Raw genomic sequence first — 18195 nt, 5'->3', positions numbered from 1 at the left:
GTTGAAATGCTTATAGGCCAATCTCTGACTAATTTAGGGAATGAGTTGTGACAGTGGCAGCATAATGGGAACAAAATGCAACACTCAGCCACCATTAAACAAAACAGGGAGCAATATGAACACTAGTTTTCCTTACTGTTATTAGCTCTTCTAATACATCTCATTGCTTTCAGTTCAATCACTTTCAATCAAATAATCAGACAAGTTGCTGCAAAAATTCAGTTTTATTTTTCTCTCAAAATGCAACACCAAGTTTCAATATTCTGAGGTATCCGTAGAATGTAAATTGTAAAATTAGGGACTGCGTCTGGATATTTTACCTCCTCATCTTTGCAGAAATATTTCTATTGAGCATCAATCTTACCCAACTCAGAAATACAACTCGTATCGAGTCACATTTTGTTCAGCTGTGGCAAGGAAATAAATGCCATGTTTGGTGAGCATTTTAAGCAATGAACCCTTGCAGTAATTTTGATGCTAACCTGCAAGACTTGATAGGGTGAGCTTTCTGCGTCCAACTTTCTCAACCAGCCAAACTCCAACCATTGTGAAAATGAAGTTTGTTCCTGCTGTGACTGCTGCCAACCATATTGCCAGTCTATCATCTTGGACTCCAGACATCTGTAATATTGTAGCACTATAATACCTGGTGTGAACAGAGAGAGAGAGAGAGAGAGATAATGTGTTGAATTGAACAACCGTGCTGTAGTTCAAACTTTGTTTGCTTTCACTGCACGAGGGATAACAATGATGGATCTTTCAGCGTTAATAAATGAAAGAAGAATTGTAGGGAAGTTAAGAATTGCCCTCTTTTCAGACGGAAATATTTGCAAACATCAAAATCCCTTTATTCAGGTAATGTAATTATAAAATACTGCTACAGTCAAACTTACTTGCACCACAATCAGTAATCCGGCAAAGAGGCATCTTCAATATAAGCCTTGAACTGAATGACATCGAACCATTCTTTATTGAACTTTTCTTTCTCTTGCTTCTGATAACCAAGAGAGATTGAAATTCTCTTACCCTTAAAAACAGGAGCAGGGGGCGCTTAACACGAACAATCTTGTACTGATTGTTAGAATTTTGACATTATTAGAATCCTGAGCCACTGGAGTTCCAGACGTGAATAATAACTCCCACTAATTGGTAACATCACTTTTTCCAAATGACCATTGCATCTGCTGGCAGACAGTAAAGTGCATTTTCTACGAGGTCCAAACATGGCCACTCAGTGCAACCACAAGAATTGTCAAAGAGGTTGGTATTATCATACTGTGGAATGTAGACTGCAGTTAAGTGGGGTGAACTGTATAAATTGAGGCAAATACAAAATAGAGTACTGCTGTTGCCGTCTCCTCTTGTCGCGGCAAGTAAGTACTTTACCTCAATGGCCTTGGACTTTGGTAATATTTTCAACATCTTGACATCAGCCTCAGTGATGGAAAGATGAACTGAAGGTACAAGAAAGTAATGTCACTGGCAGTCTGTTACAATCAAACCATAGAGTTATTCTGTGCCCAGTTGATGTTCCTCATTGACTATAATTGATCTCTATGGCGCTTGTATCATGAAGAATCTTAAGTGCAATTTGTGTGACTTCCACTGAATGTGGATGCGTTTTACCAGACACAGGTGTGGCACTACAGTAATTTCCACTTGAAATTCAATTCCATACCTTGCAAATATGGGTGAGCAAATACCACTGGATTCGGAGTGCATCCAGTTAAGTTGCATCTCCAAGCTAGGTGATCCCTGACATTACATCTCAACTGGACCTTTCTTAAACATTATGTTGTCATTGTCCTCTTCCGTCACCTACTGCAAAAGGTGCATCTTCATAAGAGAGCATACCCCTACAATACAGAGGAAGTTCCTAGACATCCATCCACAATGCAAACCCTTCCCCTACCCCCCACACCCCACTGAATCCCACAATATGCATGAAGTTTATCCTCAACAGAAATGTTCCTACAAATGTGCAATCTATAGGTAAGGAAAGTTTGATTCTATTGAAGGCAGGGTTGTTGTTTTAATGATCTGGAAGTTGATTTTTACATCATTTTCTAATGTACCATTGTACAGGTATCAAAATGAAGTACAAGAAGGTCTGACAACATCTGCAGAGGCAAAGAGTAGGCCGACATTTTAGGTAGACACCCTCCATCAGGAGTTTGGAGCACATCAGAAACCTGATCAAGATGAGGAACCAAGGAAGATGTGGTGATTCTTGCCTGGCCAACACCAGTACACCATCTGGCAGAGCAGCTGAAATATACAGCTGGACTCCCCAAAATGAGATCATTGGATCAGTGCCATTGATCAAGGATTTCCACATCGTGATTGTGGTGCTGGCACTTGAGATTCACATGGGACCCTTGATTCAGATAGTGAGCTCAGAGGTGTCGCAGTTGCGTATTTACCTTCGTCATTAGCAATAACTGGCTGAAAGAAACGAGAGAGTGTATTCTTTATTTGTTTGTAAGCTGCAGTAAATCAGTGCCGGTACAGAGGAACACATGCAATTTATCAATCTATAATCCCCTGGGGAAACCTGTGATCATCAAGTCAATGAGTCATCAACAACCTGATGATGGTGATCATGTCCCACACCCCTTACTCCAGATATAAAGTGAATGATATTGTGATAGCCAATATTTTGTTGAGTATAACATATTGTAATTAGGAGAGAATTTTAATGTGAACTCGCTGCTTCTGTAAATGTTTTTTTGAAGCCATCATCTGTACAACAAAAATATTAATCAAGATTAAAAAGGGACTTAAGCATCTCTTGCATTGGTGAATCAAAGATATTTTTTATCTGAATGGTCCACTCAAAAGTTGACAAGAACCCATAGAATACAGAGGCAATGCAGCAGTTTCAGAGAACTGTGTAATGAGCACAAGACTGCCCCAATGGCACACAATGATGAGCGCAAATCATTTCCCAGAGGGAATGCTGACCATTCGAAACACAAGGTTATTTCAATAGCAAGTTCAAGCAAAGGGTTATCCTAAAATAACCAGCCTCTTGGTTGTTACAACAGAATCCCACTACCAGACACATCTTCCCCTCTCTGCATGCCATAGGGACCGCTCGCTCCATAACTCCCTCGTGCATTCATCCCTCCCCACTATTCACTCCCCTGTGGTTGCAGAACGTGGCACATTTCCACTCGCACCTACACATCCTCCTTCACCACAGTCCAGGGCCCTAAACAGGCCTTCCAAATAAAGCCACACTTCATTTGTGTATCCACAGGATTAATTTACTCTATTTGGTGCTCCCTTTGTGGCCTTCTCTACATTGGAGAGACAGGTATAGACTGGGAGCTCGCTTTGCTGAGCACTTTCGCTCTGTCTGCATCAGTGACAACTGTAGCCAACCATTTCAGTTCTGCATCACTCCCATAATCATATGTCTGTCCATGGTCTCATATCTTATCCCACCCGTAAATTGGAGGAGCAACACCACATTTTCCACGTGGGCACTCTTCAGCTGTATGGCATTAGATTTCAAATTTATTGTCAGAGTACATACTTGACATCACATAAAACCCTTCATCCTGCAGGCGCAGCAGATTTACCACTAATTGGTAGTGCAAAAATAAACCGTAAACATGTAAACAAAAGAACTGTAAGGAGATAATGAATGTAAACAAACTGTGCAATACAGAGAGCAAAAAAAATCAATAAAATGCATAAGTAAGTCCTTAAATGTGTCTCTGATTGACTTTATTGCTGAGGATTCTGATGGTAGAGGTGTAGCATCTATTCCTGAACCCAGTAGTGCGAGTCTTGTGACACCTTTACCTCTAACCTGAAGGCAGCAACGAGAACAGAGTGTGTGCTAGGTGGTGTGGGTCTTTGATAAATGCTGCTGCCCTCCTGCAGATGTACGCAACATGTGGAAAGGGTTTTGCCTGTAATGTCCTGGGCTCTGTTCACTACCTTTTGGAAGGCTTTACGCTCAGGGATATTGGTGTCCACATACTTGATCATGATGCAGCCGGTCAGCAACTTTCCACTACACCTCTGTCGAAATTTGCCAGGGTTTTTGGTGTCACACCAAACCTTGGCAAACTCCTGAGGAAGTCGAGGTGCTGACGAAATTTCTTCATGATGCCATTCATGTGTTGGGTCCAGGGAAGATCCGCAAGAAGTGACTCCCTATTAACATCGAATTTTCTGGTTTATGCAAACCTGCTCCCCTCTCCCCTCCCTACCCCCTGTCAGCTCTCCACCCCCCCTTTCCTCTTAATTTATTTAACCATCCCTCCCTCCCTTCTCTATCTTATTATCTCCTGACTTTGCAACCATGCCTCCCCTTTTTCCCTTTCATTCCAATGCTTGCTGACATTTTTCCATATCTTGAAGGGCTCAAACCTGAATTGTCAGTTATGTAATTTTATCTTTGCTATATAGAGGGTGCTGTTTGACCTGCTGAGTTTCTGCAGTATTGTATTTTTACTTCAACCACGATGTCCGGATACTTCAATGTTTTACTCTTGTTTTGTTAGAATTATATACCTCGTTAGTTTCCTTACACTAAGGAAAGGCCATTGATCTGAAACAGTTCATCCAGTTTGAGGCCTAGTTCTTTACTTCTTATATTACTTAGAAGAAAGATCTCTGGATTTTTTGATATGTTGCTTTTTGTGATTTTATTTAATACCTGATTTAGATCTTCCCAAAACTTTTCCACTTTCTCACATGCCCAAATTGCATGTACTGTTGTTCCCATTTCCTTCTTGCAGCGAAAACATCTATCTGATAATGTTGGATCCCACTTTTTTTAACTTTTGGGGCGTGACATATAACCTGCATAACCAATTTTCCTCTATCATGCGTCACCTTGTGTTTATTATATTCTTCATAGTTCCAGAACATAACTTTTCCAATATTTCATTTTTTATCTTTATGTTTAAATCTTTTTCCCACTTTTGTTTTGTTTTTAGATTATTTCATCATTTTCCTTCTCTTGCAGCTTGATGTACATGTTAGTTATAAATCTTTTTTATTATCATTGCTTCTGTAATCACATATTCAAAGCTGCTTCCTTCTGGTAATCTCAGCCTGCTTCCCAATTTGTCCTTTAAGTCAGCTTTCAGTTGATGGTAATGTAAACATTGTACCATGAGTTATTCCATATTTGTACTTCATTTGTTCAAATGATAATAAATTATTTCCCAAAAAACAATTTTCTATTATTTTAATTCCTTTTCTCTCCCATTCTCTAAAGGAAAGGTTATCTATTGTAAAAGGGATTAGTTGATTTTGCGTCAATAATAATAATTGGTAGTTGGTAATTTGTTTTTTCCTTTCTAAGTGAATCTTTTTCCATATATTGAGTAAATGATGCAGTACTGGTGAGCTTTTATATTGCACTAGCTTTTCATCCCACTTATAAAGTATATGTTCCGGTACCTTCTCCCCTATTTTATCTATCTCTTTCTTAGTCCAATCTGGTTTTTCCCTTGTCTGATAAAAATCTGATAAATACCTTAATTGTGCTGCTCTGTAATAATTTTTAAAGTTTGGTAACTGCAAACCACCTTAGTTGTACCTCTCTGTTAATTTATCTAATGCTATCCTCAGTTTCTCCTCCCCCCCCCTTCTTTCCATAAAAATTTCCTTATTATTCTCTTTAGTTCATAAAAGAATGTCTGTTAAGGGAATTGGTAACGATTGAAATAAGTATTGCATCTTTGGAAAGACATTCATTTTAAGTTTCCCAAGTGTGATCTCTTTAGTAATAGCTATTACATCCAGGTCCTCACCTCCTATCACGTCTCTAATATCTGTCTTTGGCATGTTCAACGAGTCCTCCACTATGAATACTGACACAAAATTGGTATTCAAAGCCTCAGCCATTTTCTCCTTATCCAATATCAATCTCCCTTTCTCATCTTCCAAGGGTCAAACCTTCACTTTAGCCACCTTTTTGCATTTTATCTAATTATAAAAAATGTTGCTGCCTTTTTTATATTTTGTGCTAATTTTTTTCCTGTCGTCTATCTCCCCTTTCTTTATTGCTTGCTTTGTGGTTCTTTGTTGCTTCTTAGAGTTTTCCAAATCTTTTAGTTTCCCACTGCTCTTGGCAACTTTGAGCTTTAAGTTTCATGCCTTCCTTGATCTCCTGAGGCACCCAGGGCTGGCTGGTCCAGTCTTACTATCCTTATCTTTAACTGGAATATTCTCTTGTTGATCACCAGGAAAAATCTCTGAAAGTCCTCCACTGGTCGCCAACTGCCTCTGCATACAGCCTCCATTCCCAGTCTAGCCTAGCTAACTCCTTCCTCATCCCCATGTAGTTTCCCTCATTGAGGCATAACACACTTCTTTTAGACCATTTGTATTGATAAACTCAAACTCTGATAACTCTTTCCAAGAGGATGCCCAACTACAAGATTGCTAATTTTACTTGTCTCATTGCAAAGGTCAGATCCAAGATAGCATGTTGCTTTGTAGGTTCAATAACACGCTGTTCAAGAAAGCAATCACATATGCATCCTATGAAGTTCTCCCCAAGATCGCCTCGACCAACCTACTGCTAATTCACCCAATCTATGTGCATGTTAATGTCCCCAAAAATTGCTGTTCCAACCTTGCACGCCTCCAATATTTCTTGGTTTTTGCCTGTGCCACTAATATTCCTTGGCTTGGCTTCGTGGACGAAGATTTATGGAGGGGGTAAATGTCCACGTCAACTGCAGGCTCGTTTGTGGCTGACAAGTCTGATGCGGGACAGGCAGACACGGTTGCAGCGGTTGCAGGGGAAAATTGGTTGGTTGGGGTTGGGTGTTGGGTTTTTCCTCCTTTGCCTTTTGTGGCCTATCCCCCTAGTGATTTTCACCTTTAGTCTTTTTAGATTTTGCTCATTTATTCTTGCATCATCTCTCACTAATGCCCTGATCTCATCTTTAACTAAGAGCACTACCTCAGCTCCTTTACCTTCCTGCCTGTCCTTTCATATTACCGGATGGATATTAAATTCCCATTCCTCTCTTCCTGGCAACCATGTTCTATAATGGCCACTAAATCATACCCCTTTGTATTGATAGTGCCACCAATTCACTGACCTTGTTTTGAATACTATGGGCATTCAGATAAAGTGCCCTGAAACTCTTTGTGTTTTTAAAATCGGTTAATCTTAACCTCCTTTGCACTTGACTTTTTATCCCCTCAACTCTTACTTTTTTTCTTTTTCACCTTTGCTTTTAGTTTTTTCACACTTCTCTTTGACTTTATCCATTCCTCTCTAATCTGTTGAACTCACCCCCTACTATTTAGTTTAAAGCCCTGTCCACAGTCACCAGAATCCAGGTCCCATCATAGTTCAGATGGAGCCTGTTCCCTTTGAACAGTTCCTTCATTCCCCAAAACTGGTGCCAATTTCCCATGAATTGGAACTCACTTCTCCTACACCAATCCTTGATCCACGCATTTAACTCTCTAATCTTCTGGACCTTGTGCCAATTTGCATGAGGCTCAGGTAGTAATCCAGAGGTTACCACCTTTTTGGTTCTGCTTTTCAATTTACCCTCTAGCTCCTCAAATTCCCTTAGCATAAACTCTTTCATTGTTCTACCTTCATCGTTGCTGCCCACATTGACCAGGACAACTTGATCTTTTCCCAACCTCGTTATGAATGTTGCATAACGAGCAACAATTGTCAATGAACCAGACAGTGTTTAATTTTATTTCTAACTCAAACTATTGTCTTAACTTTTAAACTATCCTTAACACTAAATGTGTGTCTCTGCCTGTGTGTGCGTGTGCGTCTCTGCCTGTGTGTGCGTGTGCGTCTCTGCCTGTGTGTGCGCGTGCGTCTCTGCCTGTGTGTGCGTGTGCGTCTCTGCCTGTGTGTGCGTGTGCATCTCTGCCTGTGTGTGTGTGTGTGTCTCTGCCTGTGTGCGTGTGTGTGCGTGTCTCTGCCTGTGTGTGTGTGTCTCTGCCTGCGTGTGTGTCTCTGCCTGTGTGTGTGTGCGTGTGTCTGCCTGTGTCTGTGCGTGTCTGCGTGATAAGAAGACTGGAGTTGTCGCTGCTACAGACTCACATATTCTCCCTGCGTTGCCTTTGAAGAAATGTCCATTAACATGAGCTGTGCTCACAACACTCTTGGTCCTTTTGTGGGCAAAACATTAACTGGGTGGCCTCCACGAAGCTTCCAAGACCCTGACACCGGTCTCTCCAAGTAACTTCATTGCTAGTCACACTTAAAATGAAGCAGTCTCTCCAAATAACCTCCACCGTTAGTCACAATCTAAATGAAGCACTTTGCTTCCCAAAAAGACCCTCCTGGCACAGGTCAATCCACTGAAAAGACCCAATCATTCACAGACCATGCTTTGCTCTGAATTCCACAAAAATGGATGGTCACAAGAGCAGCTTCAAAAAGCTGCTTTCTCTCCAGCAGCCTTGAAAAATCAGTATCTTTGCAAATGTATTGAATTCTGGAATCGACTGTGACAAACCTTCCCTCAGTTCTTCCAAAGTATCGAATTATTGCTGGGCTGTGAGTTAAATGTTAACTAACCATTCAGTCTATACTATCCCTTAGTGATAATCCCATTTTACTAAAACGGGAGCTTGTAAGTAAGTTAAAGTACCCCGAAAACTATCCCCAATTACCACACTTCTCTTTTCTTCACCCTCTTGAATGGCTTTCTGAACCACTGTGAGGTTTCTCATCCTTCCTGCAGCCAACACAAGGAGCAACTTTCTCAGATGTGAGACAAGATTAAGGGCTGAGGCTCTTCCAGCACTGCCTCTTGGATCCCACTACTTGCCTCACTTGCACTAACTCCTTCTAAGGCATCTATCTATTCTAATGAGTGTGACTGCCTCCTGAAATAAAGTGCACAGGTACCTCTTCCTCTCCTTGATGTCTTGCAGTGATTGAACCTCAGATTCCAGATCAACACTTGCTGCAGATGTTGTCATCAGGAACCACAATGGGGTCCATTACTCCTACATCATGCAGCTATAACACATCACCTAATCCTCAATGCCTACTTTATTTAATTAGCTCCAATTTAGTGACTTTTATTCAACCACTACCAAAAGAAAAGCTTTACTTATTCCTCACCTAAACCTATTTCACCAAAGCCTCTCGAGCCAAAGCCTCAAAATCCCACTCCTTCATTGTGCCACTCAAACTTTCTGCTCCTTACTTAATTTAAATAGCTACAGGAACTCAGCATATGAAATTCAGTTTTTAAAAATGTGCAGGCAACCCCTATATTATTGCAATTCTAGTTATGGATGTTTCCCTAAACAGAATTCACAAATCACTGCAGTTCTTCAAAAATCAGACCAATCTTTTTAAAAAACTCATTTCTTGACGTGCATGCGAATTATGGAACTTTTTAAAAAATGGGGTAGGCTCGTTTTGTTGTTCAGCAGTCTTGCACCTTCCACCCATCCCAACAACATTTTTCATATTATTTATTCTCAAGATCTCCAAACAGGACCAATAAGTTTGTGGAAGCCGTGAACCTAAACCACAGAATGTGAAACTTGGTATTTTATCAAGGCTTGATGCTGGAGAATAACTGTACAATCGCTAAAGTTACAGGCTTACTCCAGCATCTGCAGGAAAGCATTTCCACTTCTAAGATGAGATTCAAATGGAAAATAGGATCAGATTTTGAAAAATAAATTGTAATGCAGGAAGTTTTCTGCGGAAATACCCCTTTTCACAATGTAGGTATTACCAGCATAAAAAGTTTTACTTTACATATAAAATTTAATTTGAAGCAATTTATTCCAATTGTAAATGGCACAGCAAAAACTTTGCCATGTACTGGGAGATAATTGGTGTAAGCTTATTTAGTAATAAACAGAACCAGGCACTTAATGCTGCAAGGAAGATTTCATTTCCTTCTTTATTCATCAGCACTTTTTTCTTGCTTGCCTACAAGTGTGTGGACTCATTTTACTTGCTCAACAGCAAGAACTGGATCACATGTAGTTTCAACCTCAGTTAAAAACTAACAATAAAATGAGGTTCCACTGAGCATAACCTGGAGTCACATAAAAGAGCATGAGATTGGGTCAGTGGTGGATTCATTGATAAGAATTAGTTTATGCAAATAATTATTTTACCAGATGTGGAATGGAGAGAACCTTTGAGGAGAAAAACTTTTGAGAAAGATTCTCCATTGTCTTTCTCAATTGAGTGAATTACATTTTTTTCTCAGATTATCAAAAACCAATGCTGTTCCTATTTTTCTTGGAGCTGTTGCGCAGATAAAGTCATGCCCATTGTATTATTTGACAATCTGCACAGTGACTTCAAGAAAAGCTCTTTGGCCAGGAGGAAGAGGTTTATGAGGGGTCTTGTACTGATTTTACAGCAGATAAAGAAAACCCTCTGAAGTTATCACAATCAGATTTGGCTCTTTCCTGAAAGTTGCGCAAAATTACCACAAATCTAGTGTCATCAAGACGGCTCAAGCATACAACTCTTTTTTTAGACTTAAGAAATTAAACTATAAGTTCATTTCAGTAGTCTTTCTTTGCTTAGGTGTGAAGTCAGACATTTTTCTCCAGTGGACATTTTCAGCAAATGTGAGATTATTCTGCCAGTTTTTGTTTAACAACAATTGTCTTTAAAATAACTATTTTCCTCCAAGCTTATGCCCACCATGTGCTAATAACACAGTATTGCTTATGCATTCCCTCAATATTGATAAAACAGATCAAATCTGATTATTTGCAGTTATCCTTTGACAAATATAATCAGGAGATACTTCAGAATTAATCAGAAATTTGACCGAACTTTTGAATTAAACATTACAAATAAATTCACCTCCACAGCAATTGAAACAAGTGAATCAAGGCTTCGGGAACATACAATAAAACTCTGATAGACTGGCATCTTTGGGACATTGGGAATGCAAGTCTAGGAGATTTTCTAGGCTATCGGATGCCTCTCCAATTAATACCTTAACACTTTTTGCTTCAATTTAAAAAAAAACACTAATATAATATAATAAATACATCAATGAACCTAGTGGAGTTTAAAGGGAGGGAATGGGAAATATAATTGCACAAGACCCTGGCTTCAGCTGCAAAACTTCATGTCCAATTCTAGTTCCATCCATGTTTGTTCAGTCACATTCACTTGCACTCTGAATGTCTGGATCACATTCTGTATGATTAAGTCCAGGGCCAGGCCATCAGGATTTCTAAACAACCTTTTGCAGGATTATGAGGTTTACTGTATTTTATAACAAAAGCCTTTTGACACCAAACTTCGATCGACTTTTGAAGAAACAGCCAATTGATCACGTCAACAGTATGTCCCCTACCTCTCACTACCAAATTTATAGAAAATAATAACAATTGTGAAAAATATAGTTGTCTTCCTTTAATGTAGTAAAACAAAATACAATTTAATATTTCAGCTATATATATGTAAAATATAATTTGATTACACTTAACATTTCTATTTAAAAAATAGAACAAAAGGTGGCCTGATGGAGAGCAGATAAATGTTAGAGGAATTAATGTGCAAACATTCTCCTGTTTTTGACAGACATCATTTCCTCTCCCTGCCCCTTGATTTGAGACAGTTAATAGATCAATGTGTCATTAAGTTAAAACATTAACTGTGTCCATATTTTATCCACAAGACTACTGATGATATTTTGCTCATTGTTCAAGATTCTCGCATCTGCAGTTTGAGTTTTCCTTACTGATATTTACTGTGATACCAGAGAACAAGCATACCAAAGGGTTGGAGAAAAAGAGAAGCTGCATGACTGACAGACAATTTTTATATTTTTTTCCCTCAATCTGTTGACAGTAAATTTGTCAATTGTATCACCACTGAAATATTTCAATATCAAAATCAAGTTGAATTCTAATATATCCTTCAACAATAGAGAAAAGATGCCATACACTACTTCACAAAACAGTTATCATATTTTAGTTGCATTTGTAAGTGGATAAGGGTTGGAGAGAAGCTATATGAAAGACCAACATATTTTTAACTAAAATAACAAAAAAAAAGCCAGTTTCCACAATTCTAACAATATTAACTCTGGTTATGTCTCAGTTCACCTGTTGAGGGAACCAATACTCATGAAGAAAAATAAAAGTGAGCAAAAGAATGAATAAGCAAGTTCCTTCCCATTTCCAGGAAACATTCTGGGAGATTTTTCCTGAAAACCATGCTAGATAAGGGGTATCATGCATGACATAAACTTCAGAAATTCAAATTTAATGTCACATGTACTGAAATGTAGCAATAGAGCTTGTATTGCAAGAAGACCAGCTAGACTTCTCACATATATGGGCGGCACGGTTGGCGTAGTGGTCAGCGCAACGCCATTTCAGTGCCAATGATCGGGACTGGACCTGGGTTCTAATCCCATGCCGTCTGTAAGGAGTTTGTACATTCTCCCCATAATGCATGGGTTTTCTCTGGGGGTGGGGGGGATCCAGTTTACTCCCACCCTTCAAAAATATAGATGTAGGTTAATGGGGTGTAATTTGGGTGGCATGGACCCTCAGGGCCGAATTGGCCTGTTACAGTGCTGCATGTCTAATTAAAAAAAAAATTAAACATCATATTACAAGACAGACACAGAACAAAAGCACAGAAACTGAGAGATCAGTTCATGTGCAGCAAAAGAAAGAAAATTTCTTTGCATCTTGTGTGTGTGATCTCACATTTGTGAATCTTCACCTTGACAGGAGACTAAATGCAACTGAAAGCCAGACAAACTAATACTGATTATCAGAGAGATGTTCCTTCTGTGTGACATGCAAAAATATTGAGCAATATTTAAAAAAATAAATTAGACTTTACGAAGTGCCTGTTGTTTCATGGTCCTCCTCCACATTCCCAGTTCTATCCATAGCAAACCTACCCCTGAATAAGGTACATCATTTGATGGACCTATTTAAGATAAAATTGATTATTCACAGACCAATAATCTAGTCCAGAAGAGGAAATAGGAACTGGGGCCAGGGGATGCTCCAGGGCTCAAGACTTCACCAGGTTGAAGGAGCAAAGACTCATTTCAACAAAGAAAATCCAGTTCACCTCAAGGATATAATGAAGCAAGCTAGGTTCCATGCTATGCACCAATTTCTGTTCCACCGTGTTCTGTTCCTTTGTTGTTCAATCCATGATTGTAGTGACTTCTGTCGAAAAGAAAGAGCCACTTTCTCCAAAGTAATCAGGCTAGCATCACAGTTGTAACCTTGTGACCTTCAAGAGTGCATGAAGAGTATCAGCAGAAACCATCGGAAGATATCGTGGAAGAGCACAATTCTTCTTTTCTTTTCTTTGGCTTGGCTTCGCGGACGAAGATTTATGGAGGGGCAAATGTCCACGTCAGCTGCAGGCTCGTTTGTGGCTGACAAGTCCGATGCGGGACAGGCAGACACGGTTGCAGGGGAAAATTGGTTGGTTGGGGTTGGGTGTTGGGTTACAGCTGCCACTATTCAGCACAATGGCACCACACAGCACTCAAGTGACATTTCTGGGGATGAGCATGCAAATTGGATCAACTCCATGCTTTCTCTGGCTGAATGCCAGTTACATAAAGAAAACTCATTGGCCAGACAAATGTGAAAAACAAGTATGACTGGCAAGCTGAAAGACTGGAATGTTTATACAAGTTTTTACCCCAAAGAGAATATGTTTTTTTCTATTCCCCCACCACAGACCAATGTGCTTTATCTGCCCTGTACAATGTGGCAATAGGCCAGCTACTGAATAATTGGCAATTCAAGAGCAGAAGACAAAAGGTAGACGCCCCGCTGGTGGGTGAGCCAAATGATGGGATCGAGCATAAGAGCTCATGGCAGAGGGTGTCTTTTGTTTTCTGCAGTTCTCAAATGAGGAACATGAATGAAAACTACACCTTGTCATTGTATCCTGACACCCAATTATTGCTGGTAACCAATGTAAAAGGTGCTTGGTTACATTTTATTGTACAAAAAACAAATGGATTGTGTAGCTCAGTATGATATTATACATTAATACAAAAACACAGTTGCATTGTGTGGCTTGGTAAGGCAACACCATGTACATATTTGCGGATGACACGATTGTGGGTTGTATAAAAAGGCGCGATGATTCAGTAGACAAGAGGGAGACTGAAAACTTGACTGAATGGTGTACTAACAACAACCTCGCACTCAATGTCATCAAAGCCAAGGAGTTAGTTGGGGATTTCAGGAAAGGAAAACCAGAGATCATTGGTGGAGAGGGTGAGTAAATTTAAATTCCTGGGAGTTATTATCTTGGAGGATCCTTCCTGGAGCCAACACACTCGCATCCTTGTGAAGAAAGCATGTCAGCACCTTATTTGGGGTGGTTTGGTATGACATCAACAACCGTGGCAAACTTCTACAGATGAGTGGTAGTAAGTGTGCTGACTGGCTGAATCATGGACTGACGTGGTGGGCACCAATATCTTCAAGCAGAAAGTCCTGCAGAAGGTAGTAGACACAGCCAAGTACACGACAAGCAGAACTCTCCCCACCGTCGAAAAAAATCTACATGGAATGCTGCTGTCAGACAGCAGTAGCAATGATCAGATTTGACAACTCTATTTTCCATGACCTTGATATAACTTTTATTGTCAGAAGGCAATATGTTCCAGTAACACATGGCCAATCCTCTCATTCAAAGAAGAATTTGATAGGGTCTTGCAGCTTATCATCTAAACATGAACAAGCATGATCCACAATGGAGTTTGGATCACCTCTCTTCTGGAGTCCAGCCACCAAAGATTAAATAGATTCCTATTAACTTTCAACATCAATTTCACTGCTGTGAGATGTTTAATGAAGTTAAGATTCAACATAAATGACAAAAAAAATTGGAAAACTAATTGTTGGGGCAAAGATGCAAACTTGTTCAATACCAATCTTCATTGAGATTGGTTCTGTTGTAGACATACCGGTTAGAACTATGGCACATATATTGTCTTGGAGCAATATATTAGATGGAGTCACTTCTGCAGACAGCATCTTATTACAGCAGTTGGATTTGTCTAATTTCTTGAAGCTAGTTACAATTAAAGCATCTCTATATGAGCTATTCAATGTAGCCTACTGAAATAAATGAGCACATTCATACTGGTGGTGCTTGCCCAAGAAAGAATGCAAGAATTAATTTGCAGTGAATTTGTGGTAATTTTCCATTGTTTTGAGATGCATGCAGTGCATGAGAATGAGTGATGGGAGGCTACTGTCATATTCTTTTGTACAGATGGACCAAAATTCTTACTTTCTGCAGTCAAACAAGTATGCAACATATACCAATTGCAATAATTGAATTACCACAATATACCAAGACAGAAAAAGAGATCATAAATATAAAAGAATAGGTAAGTAAATATTCATCATGGCAGCTAGTGCAAAAAAAAGTGACATTTCAACATTGCTTCTGGCCTGCAGTACTGGACTACTGCAGTACAAAAACCAGGACTGCCAGGCTGGGAAACAACTTCTTTCTGCAGGTGGTGAGACTGTTGAACAATCTGGCCAACCTGCAAATTATTTTTTATTTACATTTATTTTGGATCGCTATGGATGTATGGTGTTGGTGTATGGGGTGTACGGTTTACTGCGTGTGCACTATGGTCCAGAAATACACTGTTTTGTCAGGTTGTCTGTTCAATCAGATGACAATAAACTTGAACTTGAGTTTTTAGTGGTTCCTGACTACTTTATGCTTATGGTTAGGTTTGTACCCAAGATGCTGACAGCTTTTGTTCTGATTAGAGAGCCAATGAGGATTCAGTTGCAAAAGGACAAAACAACCCCTTTGTTGGGAGTCTACATTTTGCAGATATGAAGGTGTTGAATGCCAAGCTATAGTTAATAAACAACAGCCTGGGATAGGTGATCTACACAGAGTGGAGGGGCAGTGAGGTGGTATTTGGTGATTTGCTGTGACAATAGACTGAACCGGAGACAGGCATTGATTTGGTTCCTCACAATCTCATAATTGAAGACATGTGCCACTAGCCAATAGCTGTGAGAGGAATGGGAGAAGAGGGTGTGGACTTCAGAATGTAGTAGTGAGGGGTTCATAAGCATAGAGGAGGCCAGGGTTGACTGCTGTCCCATAAAACAAGAGGCTATTTTTTGCAATATTTTAGGTCTATTTTTAAATATACTTTTCTTAAAAAGAACAAAGACTGTGGGCATATCAAAGTCAAATTTCATCATCAATATCTTTCTGGGCTGAGAAATGCTTTGTATCTCAGGAATCACTTTTCAGTTAAGGCAATTTCTCATCTCAACAAACATTTTTTGCTCCAACCACATTCCACATCCATGCATATTCATAATTTGTGAGCAGAATATACTGAGCTCATTTCAAAAATATCTCCAGCTAAGATGGGCTCTTCAGCTCCATTCCTTAGCTGTGCCAGTCAAGATGCTGCAAAATGGACCCTGAACAGTCACAACATTTTTAACATTTAAATATTCACATAAGAAAGGCAAAGGAGGAGGGAAAGACAAGTAGAGGCAGAATGAAAGTGAATTTAAAATTTTAGTTGCTTTCACAACCTCGTGCATTTATTAGGCACATCTATTTTAAATTTGATTTGCATCTTTAAATACAAAAATTTTGCTTTCAACATAGGCACAGCTTAAAAAGGGAACCATTTTTGGTGAGTTGATTATGTTTAAATAAAGACAGTTAAATTCACCATTGCATTTTAGAAAGAACAAGAAATAAAGCCTGATATTTCTGACCTGTGGCAATGTTATCAAGTTAATTAACTATTTTTGTTTGAAACAGGAGACAAACTATATTTCTAAATGTTCTGAAAATATCAGACGGACAAAAGTAATTTGCAAGTATGTGGAAATATTAAACAGAAATAGTCATCAACTTCCCTGAGCAATTTGATCAATATATAATATGCAAAGTGACCTCAAGAGGGTTATCAAACTAAGCAGTTGCTTCAGATTGGCACAATATAGCAGGCCAAGGCTGAAGTTCATCACAACCTTTCTCAATGATGAACTTCGGCAGCGATCCCAACACCATTTCCTCAGATTAACATCTACAGAAATAGATTAAGTCACTGAAATGTGTTGCCAGCTTACTTTTAATTATTGATATTTTAAATCACATTTATAAAAAGACAAGACAAGACTTCATCACAAATTGAAGAGGACTTTCTAAGTTCTTTCAGAAGGCTGCTTAGAATGAAATATTCTGTCACGGAGAGGTTAACAGTACCATGGAGCGAGTGCACAATGAATATACTTGAAAGGAAAAGGGAGATGCTTGATAAACTAAATAGAATGTTGCTAAAATCTAAAAAAATTGAATATTTCAAATTCAATCCCTCAAAATATTTTTAAGATGATACTTCAGCAATTCAATTCCACAGCAAAATAATTGTGAACTCAATTGAACAGTTAAAATAATTGTATAATACAGGACATGAAAAATTTTGCAGTTTTTTCTTAAAATCAGTTGTGGCACATCCTTTAACCAGGTGTGAAAAAATTTAACCCCAAATTATTATTATTTTCAACATGAAAAAAATCCAAATAATTTTAAAATCAGTAGACCAACATTGTGGTCACAAGATTCCTGAAAGGAACTAGATACATACATGACTGTGTTGATACCACAAAGTTGCTGAAAGAGTTGCAGTCCACATCCAACTATTAAAGCTCTGAAGGTTGGTGGGTAGTTTAACATCTTGCACAGCACGGTACCATCTATGACAAAAGAAGAATTTACATAATTTATCTGCAGACATCAAACTCATTTGAGGGGACCGTGGCTCACGCATGCTCCCACCCACCCCCACTACCCCCCCATGACACCAACCCTGTGTGAACATCTACAAATGAGAGGATTCAATTGTACTTTAGATATCAATCATCATGACCATATAAAAACAGCTATAGAAACTCTTCCTTTGATCAGAAACTGAGCAGAGGCAAGAGTCTCCAGACTACATTATAATCACATTGGGAAATTTATACAGAACTTGCTGATCATGCAACTACTTGCTTTGGATCATTAAGAGCAAACTGGCCCCCACTATGGTGGAACTGCTGTACTTGAAGCATTCTGGGAAGTTAGGTCCACCATTGCTTTTTCACCATTGCCTTTATAAATTGTGCGCTATAGCACTACCACTTTTCCCACGCTGTTTAAAAATTGTCCACTATTGCTATTTATTG

At 39.1% G+C, this 18195-nt stretch overlaps 1 protein-coding gene across 6 annotated transcripts in view; it reads right to left on the bottom strand.

The window, feature by feature from the left end:
- The window catches only part of LOC138749012 (proton myo-inositol cotransporter-like), an 80188-nt gene that overhangs the window by 21834 nt on the left and 40159 nt on the right, over positions 1–18195 (bottom strand). For all 6 annotated transcript variants that reach the window (XR_011348366.1, XM_069910027.1, XM_069910026.1 and 3 more), the window contains exons 4-5: positions 17616–17724; positions 483–646 (exon numbers count right to left, since the gene is read on the bottom strand). Coding sequence is in view for 5 of the 6 variants with exons in the window: in XM_069910027.1 (XP_069766128.1) it covers positions 483–646; positions 17616–17724 (273 nt within the window). In the remaining variant the exon portion in view is untranslated. The remainder of the gene's footprint in view (positions 1–482; positions 647–17615; positions 17725–18195) is intronic.

Source organism: Narcine bancroftii, chromosome 13, assembly GCF_036971445.1.
Source record: "Narcine bancroftii isolate sNarBan1 chromosome 13, sNarBan1.hap1, whole genome shotgun sequence".
Lineage (NCBI taxonomy): Eukaryota > Metazoa > Chordata > Chondrichthyes > Torpediniformes > Narcinidae > Narcine > Narcine bancroftii.
Note: the sequence above shows the minus strand (reverse complement) of the source record. Positions and strands in the feature narration are given on the sequence as shown.